Source organism: Struthio camelus, chromosome 1, assembly GCF_040807025.1.
Source record: "Struthio camelus isolate bStrCam1 chromosome 1, bStrCam1.hap1, whole genome shotgun sequence".
Classification (NCBI taxonomy): Eukaryota; Metazoa; Chordata; class Aves; order Struthioniformes; family Struthionidae; genus Struthio; species Struthio camelus.
Window position 1 is genome coordinate 198,570,497 of NC_090942.1, and position 20,353 is coordinate 198,590,849.

At 36.7% G+C, this 20,353-nt stretch overlaps 1 protein-coding gene across 5 annotated transcripts in view; it reads right to left on the reverse strand.

The window, feature by feature from the left end:
- Window positions 1-20,353, reverse strand: part of PDS5B (PDS5 cohesin associated factor B) — a 116,030-nt gene that overhangs the window by 55,950 nt on the left and 39,727 nt on the right. For all 5 annotated transcript variants that reach the window (XM_068930093.1, XM_068930094.1, XM_068930092.1 and 2 more), the window contains exons 7-13: window positions 20,101-20,181; window positions 17,635-17,775; window positions 8,326-8,441; window positions 6,342-6,436; window positions 4,073-4,218; window positions 2,752-2,903; window positions 990-1,103 (exon numbers count right to left, since the gene is read on the reverse strand). In XM_068930093.1, the coding sequence (XP_068786194.1) occupies window positions 990-1,103; window positions 2,752-2,903; window positions 4,073-4,218; window positions 6,342-6,436; window positions 8,326-8,441; window positions 17,635-17,775; window positions 20,101-20,181 (845 nt within the window). The remainder of the gene's footprint in view (window positions 1-989; window positions 1,104-2,751; window positions 2,904-4,072; window positions 4,219-6,341; window positions 6,437-8,325; window positions 8,442-17,634; window positions 17,776-20,100; window positions 20,182-20,353) is intronic.

The window sequence follows — 20,353 nt, forward strand, 5'->3', positions numbered from 1 at the left end:
CCAGAGTCCACAAATAACAAAAGTCAGTTCTATTTAACTGCAGGACTATACTAAGTGTTTTAAATATGTACTGCCGCATATGTCAACAACAGAAATTGGAAATTATTTGCTGCCCAAAATACCAAGTACTGAAAAAATTCTACATTTTGCATTTTTGTTTAACCCATACTAAAAAATTCGAATACAACACTAATTTTTTTTTTTAATATTATTCTTAATTTTCACATGTTATACTACTGTAGTATCTTGACCCAGGTAACATGTCAAATATAGGGAGTTTAAACATCAGTTTCTGGAGTATTTGAAAGCTTTAGGGTTTTCAGCCCTTCTATACATTCTATGGTATAGAAAACTTTTTCCAGTCTACCACATTGGAAAAAATTTATTCAGTTTTCAAGTGGGAGAGTATCACTGAACAGAAGCAAAGTAAAACTATCTAAATTCGATCAAACTGTGAGCATGATACACAGAAGTAGAACCATCATTAGTCAAATTCATGTGTATGGTCATATTTTTAAGCAACAGAAGCAAGTATTGTAGCTAATAAAAGAACAATAAGACAAATGCATAGTGAAAGGAAAGAGACAAACAAGTAATTCCTTCTCACTTTTAAGTCATTCTGGCTGATAAATGGTCAAGTAAATATTCAAAAGTTGTTAGATAAGTCTAGGGCTAGTAGATGCTCCTACAAATTTATGCTATCTTTTTCAACACATAAAAGGACTGAAGTGCAATTCAGCTTCATACCAGACCTCTGATACTTTTTAGCTGTTTATGGTTAAAAGGTATCACACCTTGTTAGAAAAGATCTACTATTTCTTTTTTCAAACTCTCATTTGAAGAATATTTACTGCTGCTACTTTCCATTTACTGATAATTCAAGAACTATTTCTGTCCACTGGCTTAGGCTACTCATAATAACTTAGATTTAATTTACAATATTAATAGTAATATACAACATTTTGTAAAAAGTCAATAACAGCACATACTTCACAGCATTTGAATCCAGTGTTGCGTAAAGGTAATATAAACACTTCATTCGTTCATTTGTTTCCAAGTTGTGAGGGACCATATACTGAGCAAAAATGCGTTCAACAAGTAATCTGAAAGACAGCATTAAGGAACTTAAACGATAAAGCAAAAAAGTGGTCATAAATTGCTAAAAATACTCATTCAAAAATTCTCAGACCTACTTAGAGATCAGTCGTTGCATATAGAGACCAGGTTATTCAAAAAAAGCTAAAGGTCAAGTCACTTAACTTCCAATAAAACTCAGTGTAAACTAAAAAAAACTATATCATTACAGAAGAGTTAACACATAAGCCTTACTGTTAGCAGTAAAACAGTTAAAGTTATCAAGATCAAATATACTAATACAGATAGGAATCAAAGGATTTTCAGAGAAGGACATCTCTTAACTATCAGCCTGAAGAGATGTTATTAGTTAATATCTTTGTGCTGTATAATCAACACAAAGGAGAATTCAGATATTAATCAGAAGGAATTGGACTTTTTTCCCACCTCAGGATTGACTTTATCCCATTTCCGTTGCTTCAAAAGTGGAAAAAATACAAGTACATACACACAGAAATTAATAAAAGCTTTGGCTTTTATGTTTTTACATTGAAGCTCCTTATTTAGAAACAAGAGCGGAGAAAGACTTAAGTGTATCAGTTACCTAGGAAATACTGTAAGCCAAAGGAAAACTAAACCCATACTGCAATCTTAAATACCAAGAAGGCCCAAGACTTATGTCAGCTGAAGACTTAGGCCAACTGAGGTCAGTATCAGCAAGACAGAATAGATGGGTGTACACTAGCCATTTAAGTTTAGGCTGGAAATGAGAAGTCCTTACACACAGGTACAAGTTAAAGTCTTCCAAATGGAGCAAGTGGTCAAAACCCAAATTCAGCTAGTTTTAAGAAAACAAAGATGTAGGTGGATGGGACTGGACCTGGTAATCCTGACAGGTCCTTCCGTTTTTGTGGTACCATGATATAGTTGCTTATTTTGGATATGAATTTTGAGGGCACAAGTTTCCGAAAGGATTTGTAAGGGATTTATAGCATCATTTATATTTGACTATATCTTGAAGGCCAAAGGCCCACTTCCAAACCTTATGAGACCCCTTGATTAGTCAAGGCAGACTAGTTCCCAAAACTGTGAAAGTTGCCCCAGCGTGCAACTCAAACCACCACATTAAAAATCTACAGCTAGGCTGACAGACGTACTGTTTTCACTACAAATCCAGAGCAAGGCTCCAATTCATAGCTATTAATTGCAAAGGAAAACTAACTTTTTGCAGAGTGATATGCCTTAACCATTGTCACTACATTTACTAATTAGACTTGTTTTTAAAGCATGCAGGAGCAACATGCAAGTCCAAAGTTAAATTAAGTTAAAACAATTAATTTACTGTATTTTAGCACAAAACCAGTAAACTACTGAAATACAGACAAAAGTCTTCTTTACAGAAGCAGTTGTGAAGTACAACTAAGAGTTTTGAAACATTTCAACCTAGCTCACCTTTTAAAATCACTTCTGGCCTTAAAAAAAAGGGCAGAGAGAAACAAAAGAGGACAACACTTGGCTACAACCATATCAGATTATGCATGGGATCAAAACATACAGGATTATCAAGTCTCTTCCTTACTGTCAGTGCTTAAGCACAAAGAAAAGTAGTCTGTATACAAGTTATCTCACTTATTCACAGAACTGCCTAGCCTTTAAAATAAATAAAGACCAACTTACCGGTCATCAATACTATTTTGATAATATATATGCAGAAGTTTGTCCTTGATCCATGAAATCTGTTTTGCAGCCTCTTTTCCTGCTTCTGACTGTAATGAATATTTCTTGTATATCTGTGCAAGTCCCATCATAGCTTCTTTTCTCACTCTCCACTTAAGAAAAAAAAAAAAAAGAGAGAGAAAGAGAGAGAGCGAGCCAGAGCGCGCTGCAGTTTAGCAGTACAAAACTCAAAACATAAAACTGAGGCATTTCCTAGGAGACAATTTGATTCTTTCCCAGAGGAAAATACTTCAATTCATAAAAAAAATTAAACTGAATTTTAAAAGCAATATTTACCCATTAAAACAAATAGCACATCATGTCTGTTACTGCTATATACAGAGTAGTTACTAATGTTGAAATGTATGTTTCTTGAATTTAAATTTGAATTCAGAATTCAAGATGACATCCTTTCTCAGGCATCTGTATTGAATACCTGCCATTGTTTTATGCCTGCAACAGGGGAAAAGTATGTCATCAAATGGAAAAAAAAAAAAAAAAATCAGGTGGAAATGGTAGTTGTATGAGTTTGCCTTTAACATCGTCGCTGACCGTGCTTTAATCACGTGAACTTTGTCCAAACAACAAAACAAGACTAAACTAAATTTTAGAGATATTTAACTTTGAAAGCTACTACATTGACTTGCAGCCATCAAATGATGGCTAATTAAAAGCAGGCAATCTGGCTACCTTTGATGGTAGAACATTTTCATCAGTAATCTACAACACATTTTGAATTCTGCTTTCAAGGTCTTTTACAAAAACATTACAAAGCTTTAAAAGAGTCTCAATTTACCTAAAAATTATTATTAAAACTAGATAACATCAGTAACATTGTTTTACTTCAGCCTATTATAATTTTTTTTGATTATAACATCTTAAAGGACAATAGAGAACAATGGAAAACATGGCATTCCAGTCAAGGGCAAAAGATGCCTCATACTATTTACAGATGACTACTCCATTGAACACAAAACTTATCATGGATAAATTTGACCCATGAGCTTAAAGCAGAAGTATTGTCCTATGGTGCAGCATCATTTGTTGTCCAGGTGCCCCTGAATAACATCATATAACCTTTTTGCTATCAAAATATTAAGCAAGGTTTAATTAAATAGACAGCTTCATAAATTTTTGCGTTATACTGGTTTTCATAATTAGTCATTAAAAAAAATCAAATATTTTAAAAAGTATTGTTTTTAAGAAAAAAACATTGAGCTATAATAAGATACAGCACATGAAGTATAATACATAACCATTATTACTACTAATTATGTCTTACCCTTTTGTCCAGTGTTCGTTCTCTGACAAAATTAAGTAAGTGATCATTGACAAGCAAAAGATCTTTTTTAGCAGCAGTAACTATGGAGACTATAACATCATGCCTAATGGCCTCTTCAGGATCATGTGACCTTACTTTAAGATATTCTGAAAGGAAAAAAAAAAAAAAAAATAGTACATTAGCAATTTACCCAACTGTACACTAGCAATCGTAGCCCAACCGAATTGGATTTGCAGGGCAAAGGAGCTAGTGCTAAGAACTTTATATCCAGACTAAATGCATTTTAGAAGTCTTATTTCAGGCTAGAGGCTACTCTTCCTGCAGACTCTATGCCCTTTGGCTGTTGAAGCACAGTAATTGCATTCCTGAACACAAATTCTGTTTTTATATTATCCAAGTTCACATGCTCCAAGAACACTCCACAGTGTGAACTAAAGTATAGCAAGAAGGAAAAAAAACAAGAGATATACTTCAAAAGCAGGCTCCTCAATGAAGCTAAAATGCTTATTTAGACATATCCTACTTTATTAAATTTAGATAAAGCTTCTACACTGTTTTAGGATATTGCTACCTATTTGGTACTATCACTGATCTCATACTATTGACATTTTACTATTTCTGCTTACAAACGTCAAACATTTTAACTACTACTTATCATTTTAGAAGGCTGCCAAGTACAAAATAGTACTTTTCATTTATCTTTTTAGAAGTGAATATTTTAGGTTCATTTAGAAGCAGTTCATAAATGGTAGGAAAACATACACAAAAATGATCAAGATCGCTGTAGCTAACATTACAAGGTGAAGAGTGTCAGGAGAAACAAGATAGGGAAGGAGAAATAGCATACAATCAGTGAAACATCCAAAATAACTGGGAACAACTTGAATAAGCAGATACAGGATACCAACTCAAAGTATGCTGTAAATAAGATAACAGAGGTTACTGCATACTCATTACTGTTCAATGACCAGTGACAATTTTCAAGTCTCATCTGAAATACTGACTATTAACATTACCGATAATCAGCGTAAGCACTGAAAATTCACATCAAGAGACAAAGCTTGGCATTTATGGAAGTTACAAGATTTGAAAACCAAACATTACTTAAAGTTAGCTTTGACTTTTTTTTTCCTTGCCTTCCTTGAACATTTTTTGTCCACAGGGAACCATAATGCACTAAAAATAAGGAAGAACAATACTATCGCCCAAAACGATTCTTGTCTCCTGTTAAAATACCAGTGAGTGGTTGGTATTTTTCAACAATTTGACTTTGCGAAGTGCTGGGAGGGGAAGGGATGTGGGGCAGGCAAAATGACATTTCCCAAAGGATACCATTAGAGGGGGCACAAAGCCCTTCAGCAATGAAAAACAACAAAAAAGCTTGGAAGTACATTTCTGATGAGAGAGGAAATCTCTTTACTGTTCCGTTTAGAAATGTTTTCAGACCTTTTCAAAAAACGAAAAAAATCCACAAACAAAACTAATGAGATGGCTCTAGCCTGCCTAATTTAGATGTCTATCTTCACAACTCTCAGCAAACATATACACCAAATATGGAGGACAAACCCATACGCTTAACAGCCCCTTAAATTCCCTCCTTGAAGGAAACAGATTAAGATACTACCTTCAAAGAATTACAAGAAGCAGGCATTCAATGATAGGGGGAGAGATAAAGTCTTCACAGACACTCCCCCCTCCCCAAAAAAAGAACAGTCTAATTATGTTTTTTTTCAGTAAGACATAGGGAACAAAAATATTAAATGGTTCTATCCATTCCAGTTGCCTTCTTCCTAGAGAGGTCTTGAACTACAGGCTGTGTTTGATCTGAAGGAACAGGAATTGATGGCTGTGGTCACAGTTACCAGGACTATTCATCTTTTACACAGAGACTACATAACGTGTACATGTTTCAGCTTCCTGGAATTGAAGTCTTAGCTCTGCACCCAAATTAATAAATGCCATGACCCTGGTCAGCCAGATTGCCTTTGCCTCGTCCCATGGTGCTTGCATTCCCAACTGCTGTTGAAACTTAATTACTATAAAAAAGCGAGGGTGCTCGTTTTTGTTTAGGCATTTGTGCATGCAGTCTGCTTAGACTAAGAAGAAGCTTCAAAGGCAGGAACTCAGTCTCTGTGACTTAGCACTCTAACCTCCATTATGTCCACCACATCATCAGACAAAGTTACTTTACAATTGCAACCAACCCTTCCTGATTTCTCTAGGAGATTTAAGGATAATTTTATATTTTAATGTTACAGTAAATCTGTACCTGTTAAGTCTTTTGCTAGATCAGGATGGTTCATAAGGCAGTGACTCGCAAATTTCACACACTCAAGCCGAATAGGTACATGGATATCATTAAACCTATTTAGAAACAAGATAATGCATTAAATAAATCACTTCCACCAAAGCAATTAGTCTCTTACTATATACAGCACTAAAATAGAAATAATTAAAGCCTTATATTCCCCTGTCTTTGGGTAGTTCTCATATTTCCACTTATGCCATGCCAGTCCTATATAAACAATGCACACCTGAGTAGAAACAATGTAGTCTTACATGTTTCATTCTGCTTTTGAAGAGAAAGAATTACTGCTAATAAATTAAACAACTATATTCTCAAAGTCTAAACAGCACCAAGTAATCTGCTTCAGCAAAAACAAAACATGTAGCTGCTTCCTATTCTTATAACTTTCTCAAATACTCTGAAACATATTTATGCTTCTGATGTACAGCTGTATGCATAAAATTTCACGGTGTTGTTCTGACTAGTCTTTACCTTAAAATAAATAAATAATTAAATCTAGTACTCATGTAATTAACTCACATTCCAAACATGAAGATAAATATCTTCTCCTGGAACACATGAAAAACTCCCAGGAACACAGACATCACTTATTTAACAGAAAGGTGTTTCACATATTAGTTACCATTTCTGTAATGTTCTATGTACATAAAGATGAACTGACTAAAAAAAATTTAGATTTATTGTGATATTCTTTTCCTCTTTAAACTATATGATATACAGCAAACTAACATAAGCAACTAACCTAATACAAATTTCTTCTGAAATGGACCACTTCAACTTGTGTAAGTTAGCTTTTTCTCATGTTTAATTTTTATGTAAGTAATTTCATAACAAAACTGTTGATATAATGAGTTATAAATAAATCTTTTAGAAATTAAAGGCATTTTCAAGCCATCTTCAAAACCCCTGTTTTTAGACAACCTAAAACCAAATTTTAGAATAGTTTTACTATAGAAATGCTTATTTATCAAATAAAAAGGTTTTAAAGACTACCTATTTTAGTAAAACCCTAGCATGTTTTCTAAATCAAGAGAATTTAAGAAGGTCTCCTTTAATAATATAACTATTACTATTTTTGCAAGTATTTCAAATAACTCTTAATTCATGTATGTCATCCCCAAATTCATAACTAGCTGAAAACAGTAATTACAAACAATAGATTGCACATAGTCGCATTGTTTCTTCACATCATCTAATAATTTAGTATTTTCTTTCACGTCCAATTAGATTTGGTATTTTTTAGTACATGCAATATTCTAAACAGTTATATTGAGAAGTCTTTCCTCAAATAAGTTTTAAAAGTAGAATTTCCCTGAGGACATACTAGTTTTCATATGATTGGACACTAAGAATAAACTACTGCATTTGTAATAATTTATACAGTTTTTCTTTTATCCAGATCAGAAATATTTTCACCATAGCAGCCATACTTAAATTTTCTATTTATTAGCTCCAGATATATTTCCTATTTCACAGTGTCAGAATACTTCTAAAACAAAAGATTTGCTGCATTGTAAATACTATAACTTTTCTGGTGCTCCAATTATTCAATAAAATAAAAACAGTATAGAAATACTGTATTCAAAAGCCTCAACTGCAATTATAATATAATCTGATCCTGCCAAAGCCATTTGATGCTGTTTTAAAAAGTAATGCATCATGGATTAGTTTCACTTGTGAAGAAAAAAGTGAAACTATTCCTTGCAATGGCAGCAAGGAAAGTTACAAAAATTGAATTAAAAAAGGGATGATTCATAATCATGCACTCTACAAAATCACAGATGTCATCTCTTCAGCATTATCTGTCAGACTGCAGGAAAAGCAGCAGAACAAAATTCACATTTAGCTACATATCACTTATCTAAAAACAGGACAATCTAATAGACAGTGAACTATATATTGAATATTTTTCCCCTCCTGGGAAGGGAACCAGGACAGCACATACCTCCCTAAGTAGCATTGCCAAAGTGGTTTGTTTTGAGATGCCAACTCTGAATCCTTTGCCCCAAACATTTTTGCCAGAAGCTTTACAACCTGCAGGCGTTCTTCATTGTCATTGCTCTGGAAAATGAACATATTTAAAAAAAAAAGTTTTATACAGTGATTACACTGATACATACATATATCTTCAGAAAAATTATGTTGTAGATCAAAACACTATTCTTGTATATAAATTTTATGTCCCTCAAGAACAAAGGGATCTTCAAAAGAACCTTTACTAATATAGGGAGAAGATAAAATAATGAAGGTGAAGAAAACCTGTATCCTGTTGAAAAAAAACCTGATGAAAAATACTCAGATGTATAAGTGATTTTAGCCCTCAAATACAGTTTAACAATGCTATTAAGAAATCCAGTGACCACGGGATACATTACTATACAGAATGACACAAATTCAAGCACAGCGTTAAGAAAAAAGGACACAACTCATTCTACTTGTGTCTACAAATCAAGGCCATTAGTGCTCTAGAAGTGTCTTTAAGTACACAGTGTAAACATGAATAAAAGGTTCACAGACACTAAATTTTAGCATTAATAAACTAATTTTACAGAAAAATGACCTGCATTGCAGTGGCTCAAATATTGGGACTTTACTTAAAGTGACATATTTTCGAAAGGAACTGCTCACCATAATTCCACACAGAGAAAAAAAGTTTTCAGAACACAGGTTTTCAGACGGACTACCCAAAATCTGTAACGCACAGGATATGGTCTCTTCTGGCAATACAAGCTTGTATGTAAAATGTTAAGTTATAGCAGATGTTTTTCTTCCGTACTTAACTCTAGCACCATCATACAAATAAAATGAGACCTTCTCTAGGGTATTTTGATTATTATCAGTCTGCATTCCACTTGCTTAATACAGCACACAGCATTTAAAGTTTAAAACATATTTGGAAGTGCATGTTAATATTCAGGTAAATCACAGAATGGTTGAGGTTGGAAGGGACCTCTGGAGATCATCTAGTCCAATCCCCCCTGCTCAAGCAGGGTCCTCTAGACCATGCTGCACAGGATCCTGTCCAGGCAGGTTTTGAGTATCTCCAGGGAAGGAGGCTCCACTACCTCTCTGGGAAACCTCTTCCAGTGCTCCGTCACCCTCACAGCAAAGAAGTTTCTCCTCCTGTTCAGATGGAACTTCCTGCATTTCAGTTTGTGCCCATTGCCTCTTGTCCCTGTGGCTGGGTGCCACGGAGAAGAGTCTGGCCCCATCGTCTTGACACCTTCCCTTCAGATACACTGATCAGATCCCCTCTCAGCCTTCTCTTCTCCAGGCTGAACAGGCCCAGCTCTCGCAGCTTTTCCTCAGAGGAGAGACGCTCCAGGCCCCTCAGCCTCTTTGTAGCCCTCCGCTGGACTCTCTCCAGTAGCACCATGTCTCTCTTGTACTGGGGAGCCCAGCATTGGACACAGGACTCCAGGTGAGGCCTCCCCAGGGCTCAGGAGAGGGGCAGGATCACCTCCCTCCACCTGCTGGCAACACTCTTGCCTCATGCACCCCCAGCATACCATTGGCCTTCTTGGCCACAAGGGCACACTGCTGCCTCATGCTTAACTTGTTCTCCACCAGCACTCCCAGGTCCTTCTCGGCAGAGCTACTTTCCAGCAGGTCAGCTCCCAGCCTGTCCTGCTGGCATGGGCTTATTCCTCCCCAGGTGCAGAACCCTGCACTTGCCTTTGTTGAATGTCAGGAGGTTCCTCTCTGCCCAGCTCTCCAGCCTGTCCAGGTCCCTCTGAATGGCAGCACAGCCTTCTGGTGGGTCAGCCACTCCCCCCAGTTTCATGTCATCAGCAAACTTGCTGAGGGTGCACTCTGTGCCTTCCTCCAGGTCAACAATGAATACATTGAACAAGACTGGACCCAGGACTGAGTCCTGGGGGACACCACTAGCTACAGGCCTCCAGCTAGACTCTGGTGCCACCGACCACAACCCTCTGAGCTCGGCCATCCAGCCAGTTCTCAAGCCACCTCACTATCTACTCATCCAACCTACACTTCCTGAGCTTGCCTAGGAGGATGTGATGGGAGACAGTGTCAAAAGCCTTGCAGAAGTCCAGGAAGACAGCACCCACTGCTCTCCCCTCATCTACCATGCCAGTCATTCCATCACAGAAGGCTATCAGGTTGGTCAAGCCTGATTTCCCCTCAGTGAATCCGTGCTGACTACTCCTGATCACCCCCTTGCCCTCCACATGCTTAGTGGGGACCTCCAGGAGGAGCTGTTCCCTCACCTTTCCCGGGCTGGAGGGGAGGCTGACAGGCCTGTAGTTCCCTGGCTCCTCCTCCTTGCTCTTCTTGAAGACTGGGGTGACACTGGCTCTCTTCCAGTCCTCAGGCACCTCTCCTGTTCTCCAGGACCTTTCCAAGATGATGGGGAGTGGCCCAGCAACAACGTCCGCCAGCTCCCTCAGCACTCGTGGGTGCATCCCATCAGGGCCCATGCATTTGTGGATGTCACGTTTGGACAAATGATCTCTAACCCGGTCCTCCTCCACCAAGGGAGGGTCTTCCTTTCTTCAGCCTTCCCCTCCTGTCCCCAGGGTCAGGCATTCCTGAGGACTGACCTTTAGCAGTAAAGACTGAAGCAAAGAAGGCATCCAGCAACTCTGCCTTCTCTAGAGCCTTCATTACTAGGGCCCCCGCCCCATTCAGCAGCGGGCCCACATTTTCCCTAGTCTCCCTTTTGCTACTGATATATTTGAAGAGGCCCTTCTTGTTGTCCTTGACATCCCTTGCCAGATTTAATTCCAAATGGGCCTTAGCCTTCCTCGTCACATCCCTGCATACTCTGACAACATCCCTAGATTCCTCCCAAGTGGCCTGTCCCTGCTTCCACCTCCTGTGCACTTCCTGCTTACATCTGAGTTTTGTCAGGAGTTCCTTGTTGATCCATGCAGGTCTTCTGTCCCCTTTGCTCGACTTCTTGCTCATAGGAATAAACCGTTCTTGAGCCTGGAGGAAGTGATTATTATTCCTGCAATTAGCATGTACTTTCAATTCATCACATTTTCTCTTTTGCTTATGGTGAGGAGGAACAGGACCTCTACCACCACACAACTGACTAGAGCACTTGTTTGAAATGGGAGCAGCATAAACAAGGTGACGCTAACTAGATATTATTCACCCTTATACCAGAAAGACGACAGAAGTGTAAAAGATGTGGAATTTTTGAAAAACTGCTCTATTCTTTTCCATCGCCTTTGACGTCCTTATTAGTTCAACATCAGGCTTTTCAATTAGGTCCCATGAGCAAGAAATAAGAGCACAATGTAGCTGTCATCAGAATTCTTTAATAGGACACCACAATCTCAGATACCAACTACTTCTCCTGTCTAGCTCTATACCATTAATGTGCTGCAAAGTTTTCCACAGTATGTCCTTTTGATTCAGCTTCCTAATAAAAGTTAAAACATGTAAAAACCTTAAAGAGCAGGGAAAATAATTAAGGATAAGGAAATCTCAAACACAGATATACTATCTGCATTACAAGAGACTATACTATACTGAATATATTTTAGTATTTAATATTAGTAGTATTAACAGTAAAAGTCATAGTATTAGTACTTTTTCTTCTACATTTGACTAATTATCCAATTAAAACTCTGATTCATGTCAGTGAGAACTATCTACAACTCCTGCTCTTATTCTGCAAGAAAGCGCATCTTTTTCCCAGATGAGTTCTGGGTTGTACATTTCCATTCCATAACCACAAGGTCAATGAATGAGAATGTTAAGAACATTGATTTGTCTGTAGCCTGTTCCACTCCAACTTCCACTCTCACATCCCATGCACTCCTGTTTAAGCCAACAAAATATTAAAGATATTTAAGATTTCTGAATTTCTCTAGGCAGCTAACACTGATCCAGAACAAGGCCCTCACAGTGACAAAAGAGTACAGTGAACATTCAATCACATTACTACATATCTGGAAATACAGAAAAATAATTGTAATAACAATAATTTTAAAAGTATCATTATTTTTTTATTAGCCACAAAAGCAGCTTTCCCCTATTAGGCGATGGATCCAATTACAAGACAACACCACCACCACGTTTCTAGATATATTCATAGAAACAATGAGTATTTGTTATTACGGATCAAGAGTATCGGGTAATTCATAAGTTTGAGCCCAGCTGCTCTCCTTGAGACGTTCTATAAGCTGCTACAGATAAAAATCACAGTGTAACTGCTATTAAATGAATGCACCACTGCTATAGCCTAGTGGTTGTATTCTACTAGTATCTCTACTTCTTCACCTGAGATGGGAAGGGGGGGAATAGACCATAAACTCCAGAAAATCCATCTCCATCCTATGGCACATTTTGTACTTAAACAGTCGTGTTCTCCTTCACTTTTTTTTTTAGCCATGATCCAGCACTCTCTTTATGCTTAATAGTCTTAACAATGATTTGCCAATAAAAATTGACATCAAACTTATTTTCAGGTTCCCCATATCCAGTTGCCCAGAGACAGACAGATACTCTTCTGCCTAGATATTATGGACAGTTATTAGCAACAGCTGAAGTTGATCAGAACATTATGATTAGCAAGTCCTAAAGACAGCACTGAGGATCTGGAAGATTTGGGAGCGGAAGTGGATACAAGATATGAAACTTGTCAGATGTTTTAATTAGCATGTCCAGAAAGAAAGGCAGCTATAAATAAAAGTCAATATGTTATTGATTAAGTAAGTATGGTTTAGTAGGACTGTAAAATAAAGACCTATAATCCATTATGGCTATTTCCTAAACACCCTGTTCACGAGCTTTTCATTCTCCTGAGCGCTATACGGATATTCACTTTCAGTAATACCAGTTCCTAAAATTCAAATATCAAATTCAAATGAAAGAATATAAATTTTCTTTACAAGTTCACCTACACAACAGTACATTCTTATCTCTGTTCTCTCCTGCACCAGTAATGCTTCTATGTCAAGGCTAGTTCACTAAGCACACCACTTTTTAATGCGAAGATCACAGACTAACAACCAAACCTCTCCAAGAGGAAAGTTAAATGAATTGCAATGGATGTTCTTCTGCTAGTCCTGCAGTTCCCTTTTCAATAAATAAATAAATAAATACAATAAAAAAAAAAAAAAAAGGAAGGGGGGAATTACTTACTGGTAAGATATAACCCTGCCACATAAGAACAGAAGAGCTTTCTCTTGCAAAATCTATCAAGTATACCTAGTTTGTCTACTTCTGTTTGGTACATGACATAGCACATACTTGACACCATTTCAATTCTCATCAAGTGTCATACTTAAGATTTTTGGCATAGATGGAGTAGGAAAAGCAACTGAGGGAGTAAGGCACAGGAAGAGTACACTTTTCAAGGAGTATCAGTTACTGCCAAGTAACCTTCCATTCTTCAGCCAAAGTCAACATGTACACTTCTGACAGTGGGTAAAACTACCCTGGCATCTCAAGCTTCATGAGACAACAACTGCAGCACTATCTCGTGACCAGGTTGAATCACCGCTAGTCATGCCAAAATGCCAAGGTGCTTGAACACTAGACGGCCACATTGCTTAGATCCAAAATAGCAAATAGGTGTAGCAGAGTTACTGAGGCACCTAAGCACTGCCAAAGTTCCATATTAAATTTCATAACTGCTCCATACATAGTCAAATATTTACTTGATCACTGATAGCAAAGCTTTTGGATTTTTCCACAGTGAAAAGGGACAGTCAAGAACTTCCATAAGAGCCTGGACCCATGAAGATAATCCAAGAGGCCTCCTGCACTGAAGAGCGCAAATGAAGTTCAAGGAGAGAGAGAGTGCAAGTGATTTGAATCCTGTCATGGAACAGTTCAGACACATAGATACTCGGCTCACCTATGCAAAAACCTATGAGCCACAGAAGCTGAAAAGGCAGCAGCCCAGTCAGCTGGGCAACCAAAGGGCTGCAGATAGAGATTGTTCTGGGATGGCTCATGTTGTTATTGGGAGAAAAACACTACTTCCTTGTTTCCAAGAGGTACCACAAAATGATTAAAAACAAAGAAATAAGATACCAAATGGAAAATCTGGTTCATGTATAGAACACACAGTGGAAACCTTGCTGATACCAGCAGGCTGTACTAGCATTTTGTTTTGGGTGAAGAAGTGGAGCTGGAAAGGCTCCCCTTAGTGAAAAGGGACTTGTCTCATTCACTGAATAAAATTCTTCAGTAATCGCATGGCTCAAGAACCAGAACAGCTATCTCCTTGAAGCATCTTCAAGTAAAAAAGAAGGTAGGAAGAATAGGAGCATATTCCTCTACAAGTACTGCAATGGAAAATTTAAGCCTTGAGTAACAGGAAGCAAAATACATATGTTTTCAGAACTCAGATGTGGACTTTCTAAAGGACCATCTTTACAAGTCTTCAACCACATTATCATTCCTCCAGAAACTCCTGTCTACTCTTGTTTAGTTAATATTTTCCCACTTTTCTGTCGGATGACAACCCCAAAGTTAAAAAAACAAGTTGTCAGTAACTAAGCCCATGTCACATTATTCTTTTCCTGCATGGATGCCTAATTACTACATCTCGATTTGTTTTAAAGCCCTCCACGCTACTGAGGTAGCATTCTTTGTACTTCTGCACACAAGATAAGCAAAATAGATATTTACTGGCCCTAACATCTGTATGATATTAACCATTTACCATTTTCTACTGTATTTCAGACAATGTCGAAAGAATCTACAAAAAACAGGTCATGGATAACATTAGCTCAAACTAAAGCAAAACAAAAGAAGAAAAATGATCTTTTCTTTAAATCCACACTTCATTGAAATGATCAGAAAAACTAGGTTCTGTTCTAATTCATGCAGAACTTGCCAAGTTCATACCTGAAAATATTTTTTAAAGTATCCTGCTGACTGGAACACTTGGCCTATAGCTCAGTAGGCATCCACCATAAGTTTACTCCATCTGGTCAGAATGATTTTAACTCACTGCTTTTGAAGCCAATCATAAAGCAAACACTTATGTTTTCAAAAACACAGAAAGTAATTATTTTTCTTTGAAAAGTGCCTCATACGTCCACTTTCATTTGCTCAGTGCATGCAAGCTGAGATCATTCTGACACTTCTTTGTTCCTCAAGACTGACAACCCAACAATTGAGACAGACACAGCTTTCATTCAACATTACCTGCTTTAAGAGTAACATAAACCTCTTGTGTCAGCAGAGAAGCAGTACAAGATCTTGGGATACTAACCATCACTCTCCCCCTTAAGCTTTATTTTAGTATCTGCCCCCTTCTATTATCTCACAGAACAAGAATGGGACATCTCGCTGAAACAGTATTTGTCTAATGCATAGTTTCACCGAGATGTCCCATTCTTGTTCTGTGAGATAGTGTATGCTACTACTATTGAATATAGTGTGATGTGACATCAAAGACATACATGAAGTAACAAGATGATTCACATACCAGCTATACCATACTCTCAGAATATTCATAAGCTGTACCTGACTTTAACATATATTACAGGACATGAAGGAATAAGTAAAAGCAATAGGAATATAACTATAATAATTTACCCACCTATTGGAAATAACATTCATTAAACTGCATGATAAAAAATGCCAAACGTGCACCATCTTATCTTTAAGGGTTTAGACCACAAGGTAAAACTACATGAAGAATTGCAGAGATAAAAAACAAAATACATATTTATGAATTGACAGTTTCTTTAGTTGTGTGATTTAAGAAGAGCATACTGTAGAAAGAACAAAAAAGCAAACATGAAGAAGTTTCTTCAGAATTAAGGGATATGAAGAAAACATGGAAATGCTGAGGACCACAATCACCTAGTTGAAGGAAAAGGCTAGAAAAAGGTGTGAGGGCAGCAGGCAGTGGTTTGGAGAGTGTTTGACAACGTTACACTACTAAACCTATCGAGTCCAACAGGACATGAACAAGAAGCTTGCATTTAAATATTGAAATATGTGAGTCAATGAAGGAAGCCGCGAAGTGGGGCACATAGGAACAGGAAGATGAGCCAAGAAGTTGCAATCTGAAATGAATTAAAGAAGGAAAGGTTATGTAACTGGCTGTGAAAGGAGGATGTGGCACCAGTTAAGATTAAATGCCTGGAATAACAGTTTCAGTTGTAGAAATGTTTTCATTTTGGTGAAAAAGGTAAATGTTCTCCATCTGTAAGAATAGGAATTAATGGCTGAAAAAGATCTACCTTAACAAAAACAGTAAGTAGTAAATTGAACCCTACTTCTTTCAGAAAAGTGACTGAAGGACAACATAACCACTAAAAACAACTCATCCAACAATCCAGGGCACCTATGAAACACTAGTTAAAATAAATAAATAAATTGAATATGCGTGAACAAGCCACTACAGTAATAAATATTAAAATGATAACAGGCCACAGGTTCTGCAAACCTAAAATCCATCCTCTGTAATGAAAATACATATGAACTTAAAGTGTCACCCATGCCACATTAGCCCTTAAGTTTAATAACACATCACTTCCAAACTTAGGGAATTTGATTACTGTTTTGTATTACTATTTCCATAAAAACCCTGTGGAATGACAAAGAATATAAGTTAGCCAAATAATCGGACTATCAAAATTATCATCTCCACCACCTGGAGAAAATCCACACACTCTGAAATAACAGAAAGGCAAAAAATAAAAAAACTCATTAAAATAGAAACAGTCTTAGTACCAGCTATCTTTCAGAAATAAGAAATTAGCTTGAAAAAATCTCAGAAGTCATTGGAGCAATGAATACAGGACATGCTTCCAGGGTGCAGGCCTCTGTTTCCATCTGCCAGGGACCTTCTATTCAGAGTTAGTGCATCAGTTTTCATTGATGAGGAGTCCAATTCTTCCCTGCCAAACTTCACTATTCTGAAAAGATATAGTTTCTGTGCACAGCTAGCAGTACAAAGCATTCTCAAAATATGAAAGCCTGTCATGATGAATACTACAGTAAACTATGCAACAAAAACTGTCACGTTCTCCAAGTCATTAAAAATCTTTTTGTACCTTGAAAGATGTAAAACTCTAAAACACATATGCATATATACACAATAGGTTAACATGTCTAAAATCTAATTACCCTTTAGAGTACTTTTTGAGTCCTTTTTTTAAAAAAAAAAAACACAGATGATGTGTTTTACACTTTAGCATTGGTTTTATACACAAAATAATTTGTGATGAACTTGTCAGTAGAGAATCACATTAACAGTCAACACAATTACTTTCCATCTATTGAAACACAGATAAGAAATATTTACCTTAAGTTTGAATTCAAGCTGTGGTAGAACAGAAAGCAAGAGGTGACTGTCAATATTGTATAACTCCAGAATTAAGTCAAATACATGCTCTGACAGGTCACTAATTGACGTTTTCCCAAGCATGAGAACTTGATTGAAGAACTGAAGAGTAAAACAGAATATATCTCAATTGCAAGAAAAAGAGAATATACACTCCTCTAAATTCTAAGCTTGACTACCACTAAATTTACTTTTAATCTTACAAAATAGTTTATTTCTTCATAGTAATAAAGGGGAAAGATTAAGATTATGTAGTAGAAGTTTTAACATATAATTCTGTTTTATATTCAAATTACAGATAAAGGAGAAGTACACTAAAACGTGACATTTAGTTTACCATAGCAAACCTACAAATAATAATTCAAGCAGCAACACGACTTTAGAAGAGTTCCAGTACGTCAGATCTTTTTATACTGTGACTGTATTTAGAGTTTTTTCACTATAGAGAACAATAATTTACTTCAAAAGCATTCTAACATTTTAGTCAAAACAAGACTTAAACAACTGGCTAATTACTATACTACTCAGTTGACAGTTTAAGAAGTTGTAAGTGAAAGCATAGAAATTAATAATCAACTATTCCAGAATTTATAAGCAGTGTAACATAGCGGTAAAGCAATTATTCTTTCTGGGTAATCTCGACGGGTTTGAAGCAAGCTTCACACTTTCAATTGTAGAAAATATTTTCTAATATCAAGTACGAATTACACGCTACTTTCTACTATATACTCTTACGATTAAAGGGACAAAAGCAACTAAATTAGAATTTACTGGTTTCTACTCTTAGGGGAGAGGACATAACTTGGAAAAGCTGTCTTCTCTTTGGATTGAAACAGCATGTAAGTGCAGCTAAACAATGTGGCTAAACAAATTATACTACCTCCACATGCCAATAAGATGACAGAATACATTTACCTAGCACCACAGTTTCTTATTCCCAAACTTGGACAAATGAATGTAACTACCCTCTGTGCCTGACAAGGTTAATCATAACAGGAAAGACACTACAAATAAGGAGAGGGGGCACCAAAAACCCCCCACATTTTTACAGTTAACAACCCAAACCCAGCAAGTGATGCAATTTTAAAAAGCCAGCAGTTCATAGTAATCTTGACTAGAAAGGAACTGATAGATGTATCTCATAAGAAGTTCAGACTGTGTACTGACTCGGAGAAAAACCTCTGCTTTTCCTGGTGAACAAACAGTTGCCTAGAACGTGCACGTTCCCAGTAGACAACTATCTCCTACTGTGTCAGGTACATTTTAAGAAATAAAGGTACTTTTAAAACAAAGAAATTGGACAGTATAGTGTTTCTATTTGTGCGAAACCGGGAAAAGAGGCATGCACGTACACATTCTTCATAGGAGGAAGATTCTAACTGTAGAGACTTCCTTAAGACCACAAAATGTCACCTAGCATGTAATCTAACCTTACAGCTACACAACATTAAAAACACGCTCCCAAGTGACAACCCCTTTACAAACAGTAGCTTTGACTATCAGGTTTGGAGTGAAAGTTTTCAGTCAAGACGACACTCTTAATCTTAGAGGGTACTTGCTTCTAGAGTACCATGGGTGTTACAAGTCTGAAAGCAACAAAACGTATTGAAGATTTTCCATTGCTTTCAACTTCTTAAGGTTTTGGGTAGCTGCAATAAGACCTAAATCCTTAACTGCAACAAAAACCAAAAAAAAACCAAAAACAACAAATCACCACCATCCACACACACAAAAACCACCCACCACACATGACAGGGAGGGGAAGGGAACAGAAAATTTATTCTGTTAGGTAGCTTGACTTGGGATGTTCTCGTCTGACCTTTCCTTCCTGCAGTGTCTATGAGCTCTTTTCTACTACTTTTCACTGAACTCAGCTACTCCTTAATCCACTCACAATTTTTCCTTCTTACTCCCTTCTTAGATTCTGTTTTGTCCTCCTTTCCCGTGACAATGGCATTAAAATTATACTCTGTCTTCACTTCTCTTAGTTTCTGTTTCTTCTCCTAAATAGTCTCATCTTTTCACCATAAAAGTACACTGCCCCAGGAAGAAAGTATCTGTATCAGAACAACACATATAAGTACATTTGGTCTTCCAGTCACATCAGAGATTAATTAAGTATAAGATCTCCCAAGAGAGCAGAAAGTCAACTACCCACTGCATTTTAGACATCAAAATGGTTAATGGCTTAGTAACTTCTATACAGTAAAATATCAGACCTAAAGAGAAAAGGAGGGAAGTTAGGCAGCACTCCATTAATATAACAACTCTTCCCTAAAATACAACTGAGAGTTTCTAAGAAGTTACCTAGCCCTATCTGAGTATATGTAATTTACCTTTTTTTTTTTTTTAAAAAAAAAAAAAATAGAGTTTTAGTCTTTGAAAATTTATTGAAGACTGCAAACAAATACAAAAGCGGTCACTTACATTAGTAATGTATGGCTCAATTGCCTGAGCTGTCCTCTTTAGTAAAGCCTTTGCCAAATCATACGCTTGCTTGTTTAAGTTCTGAAAAACACACAGAAAAATTAAGCATATGTATTAATCTTAAAAATAAACATGATTATTAAAGTTTACCACATATTACTGAATGAAATTACCATTACATTAAAGAAATAGCATCTTCTTTTTATATATTCAGTAGTGAAGATAACATAGTCAAATAAAATCTAGCCCAAAT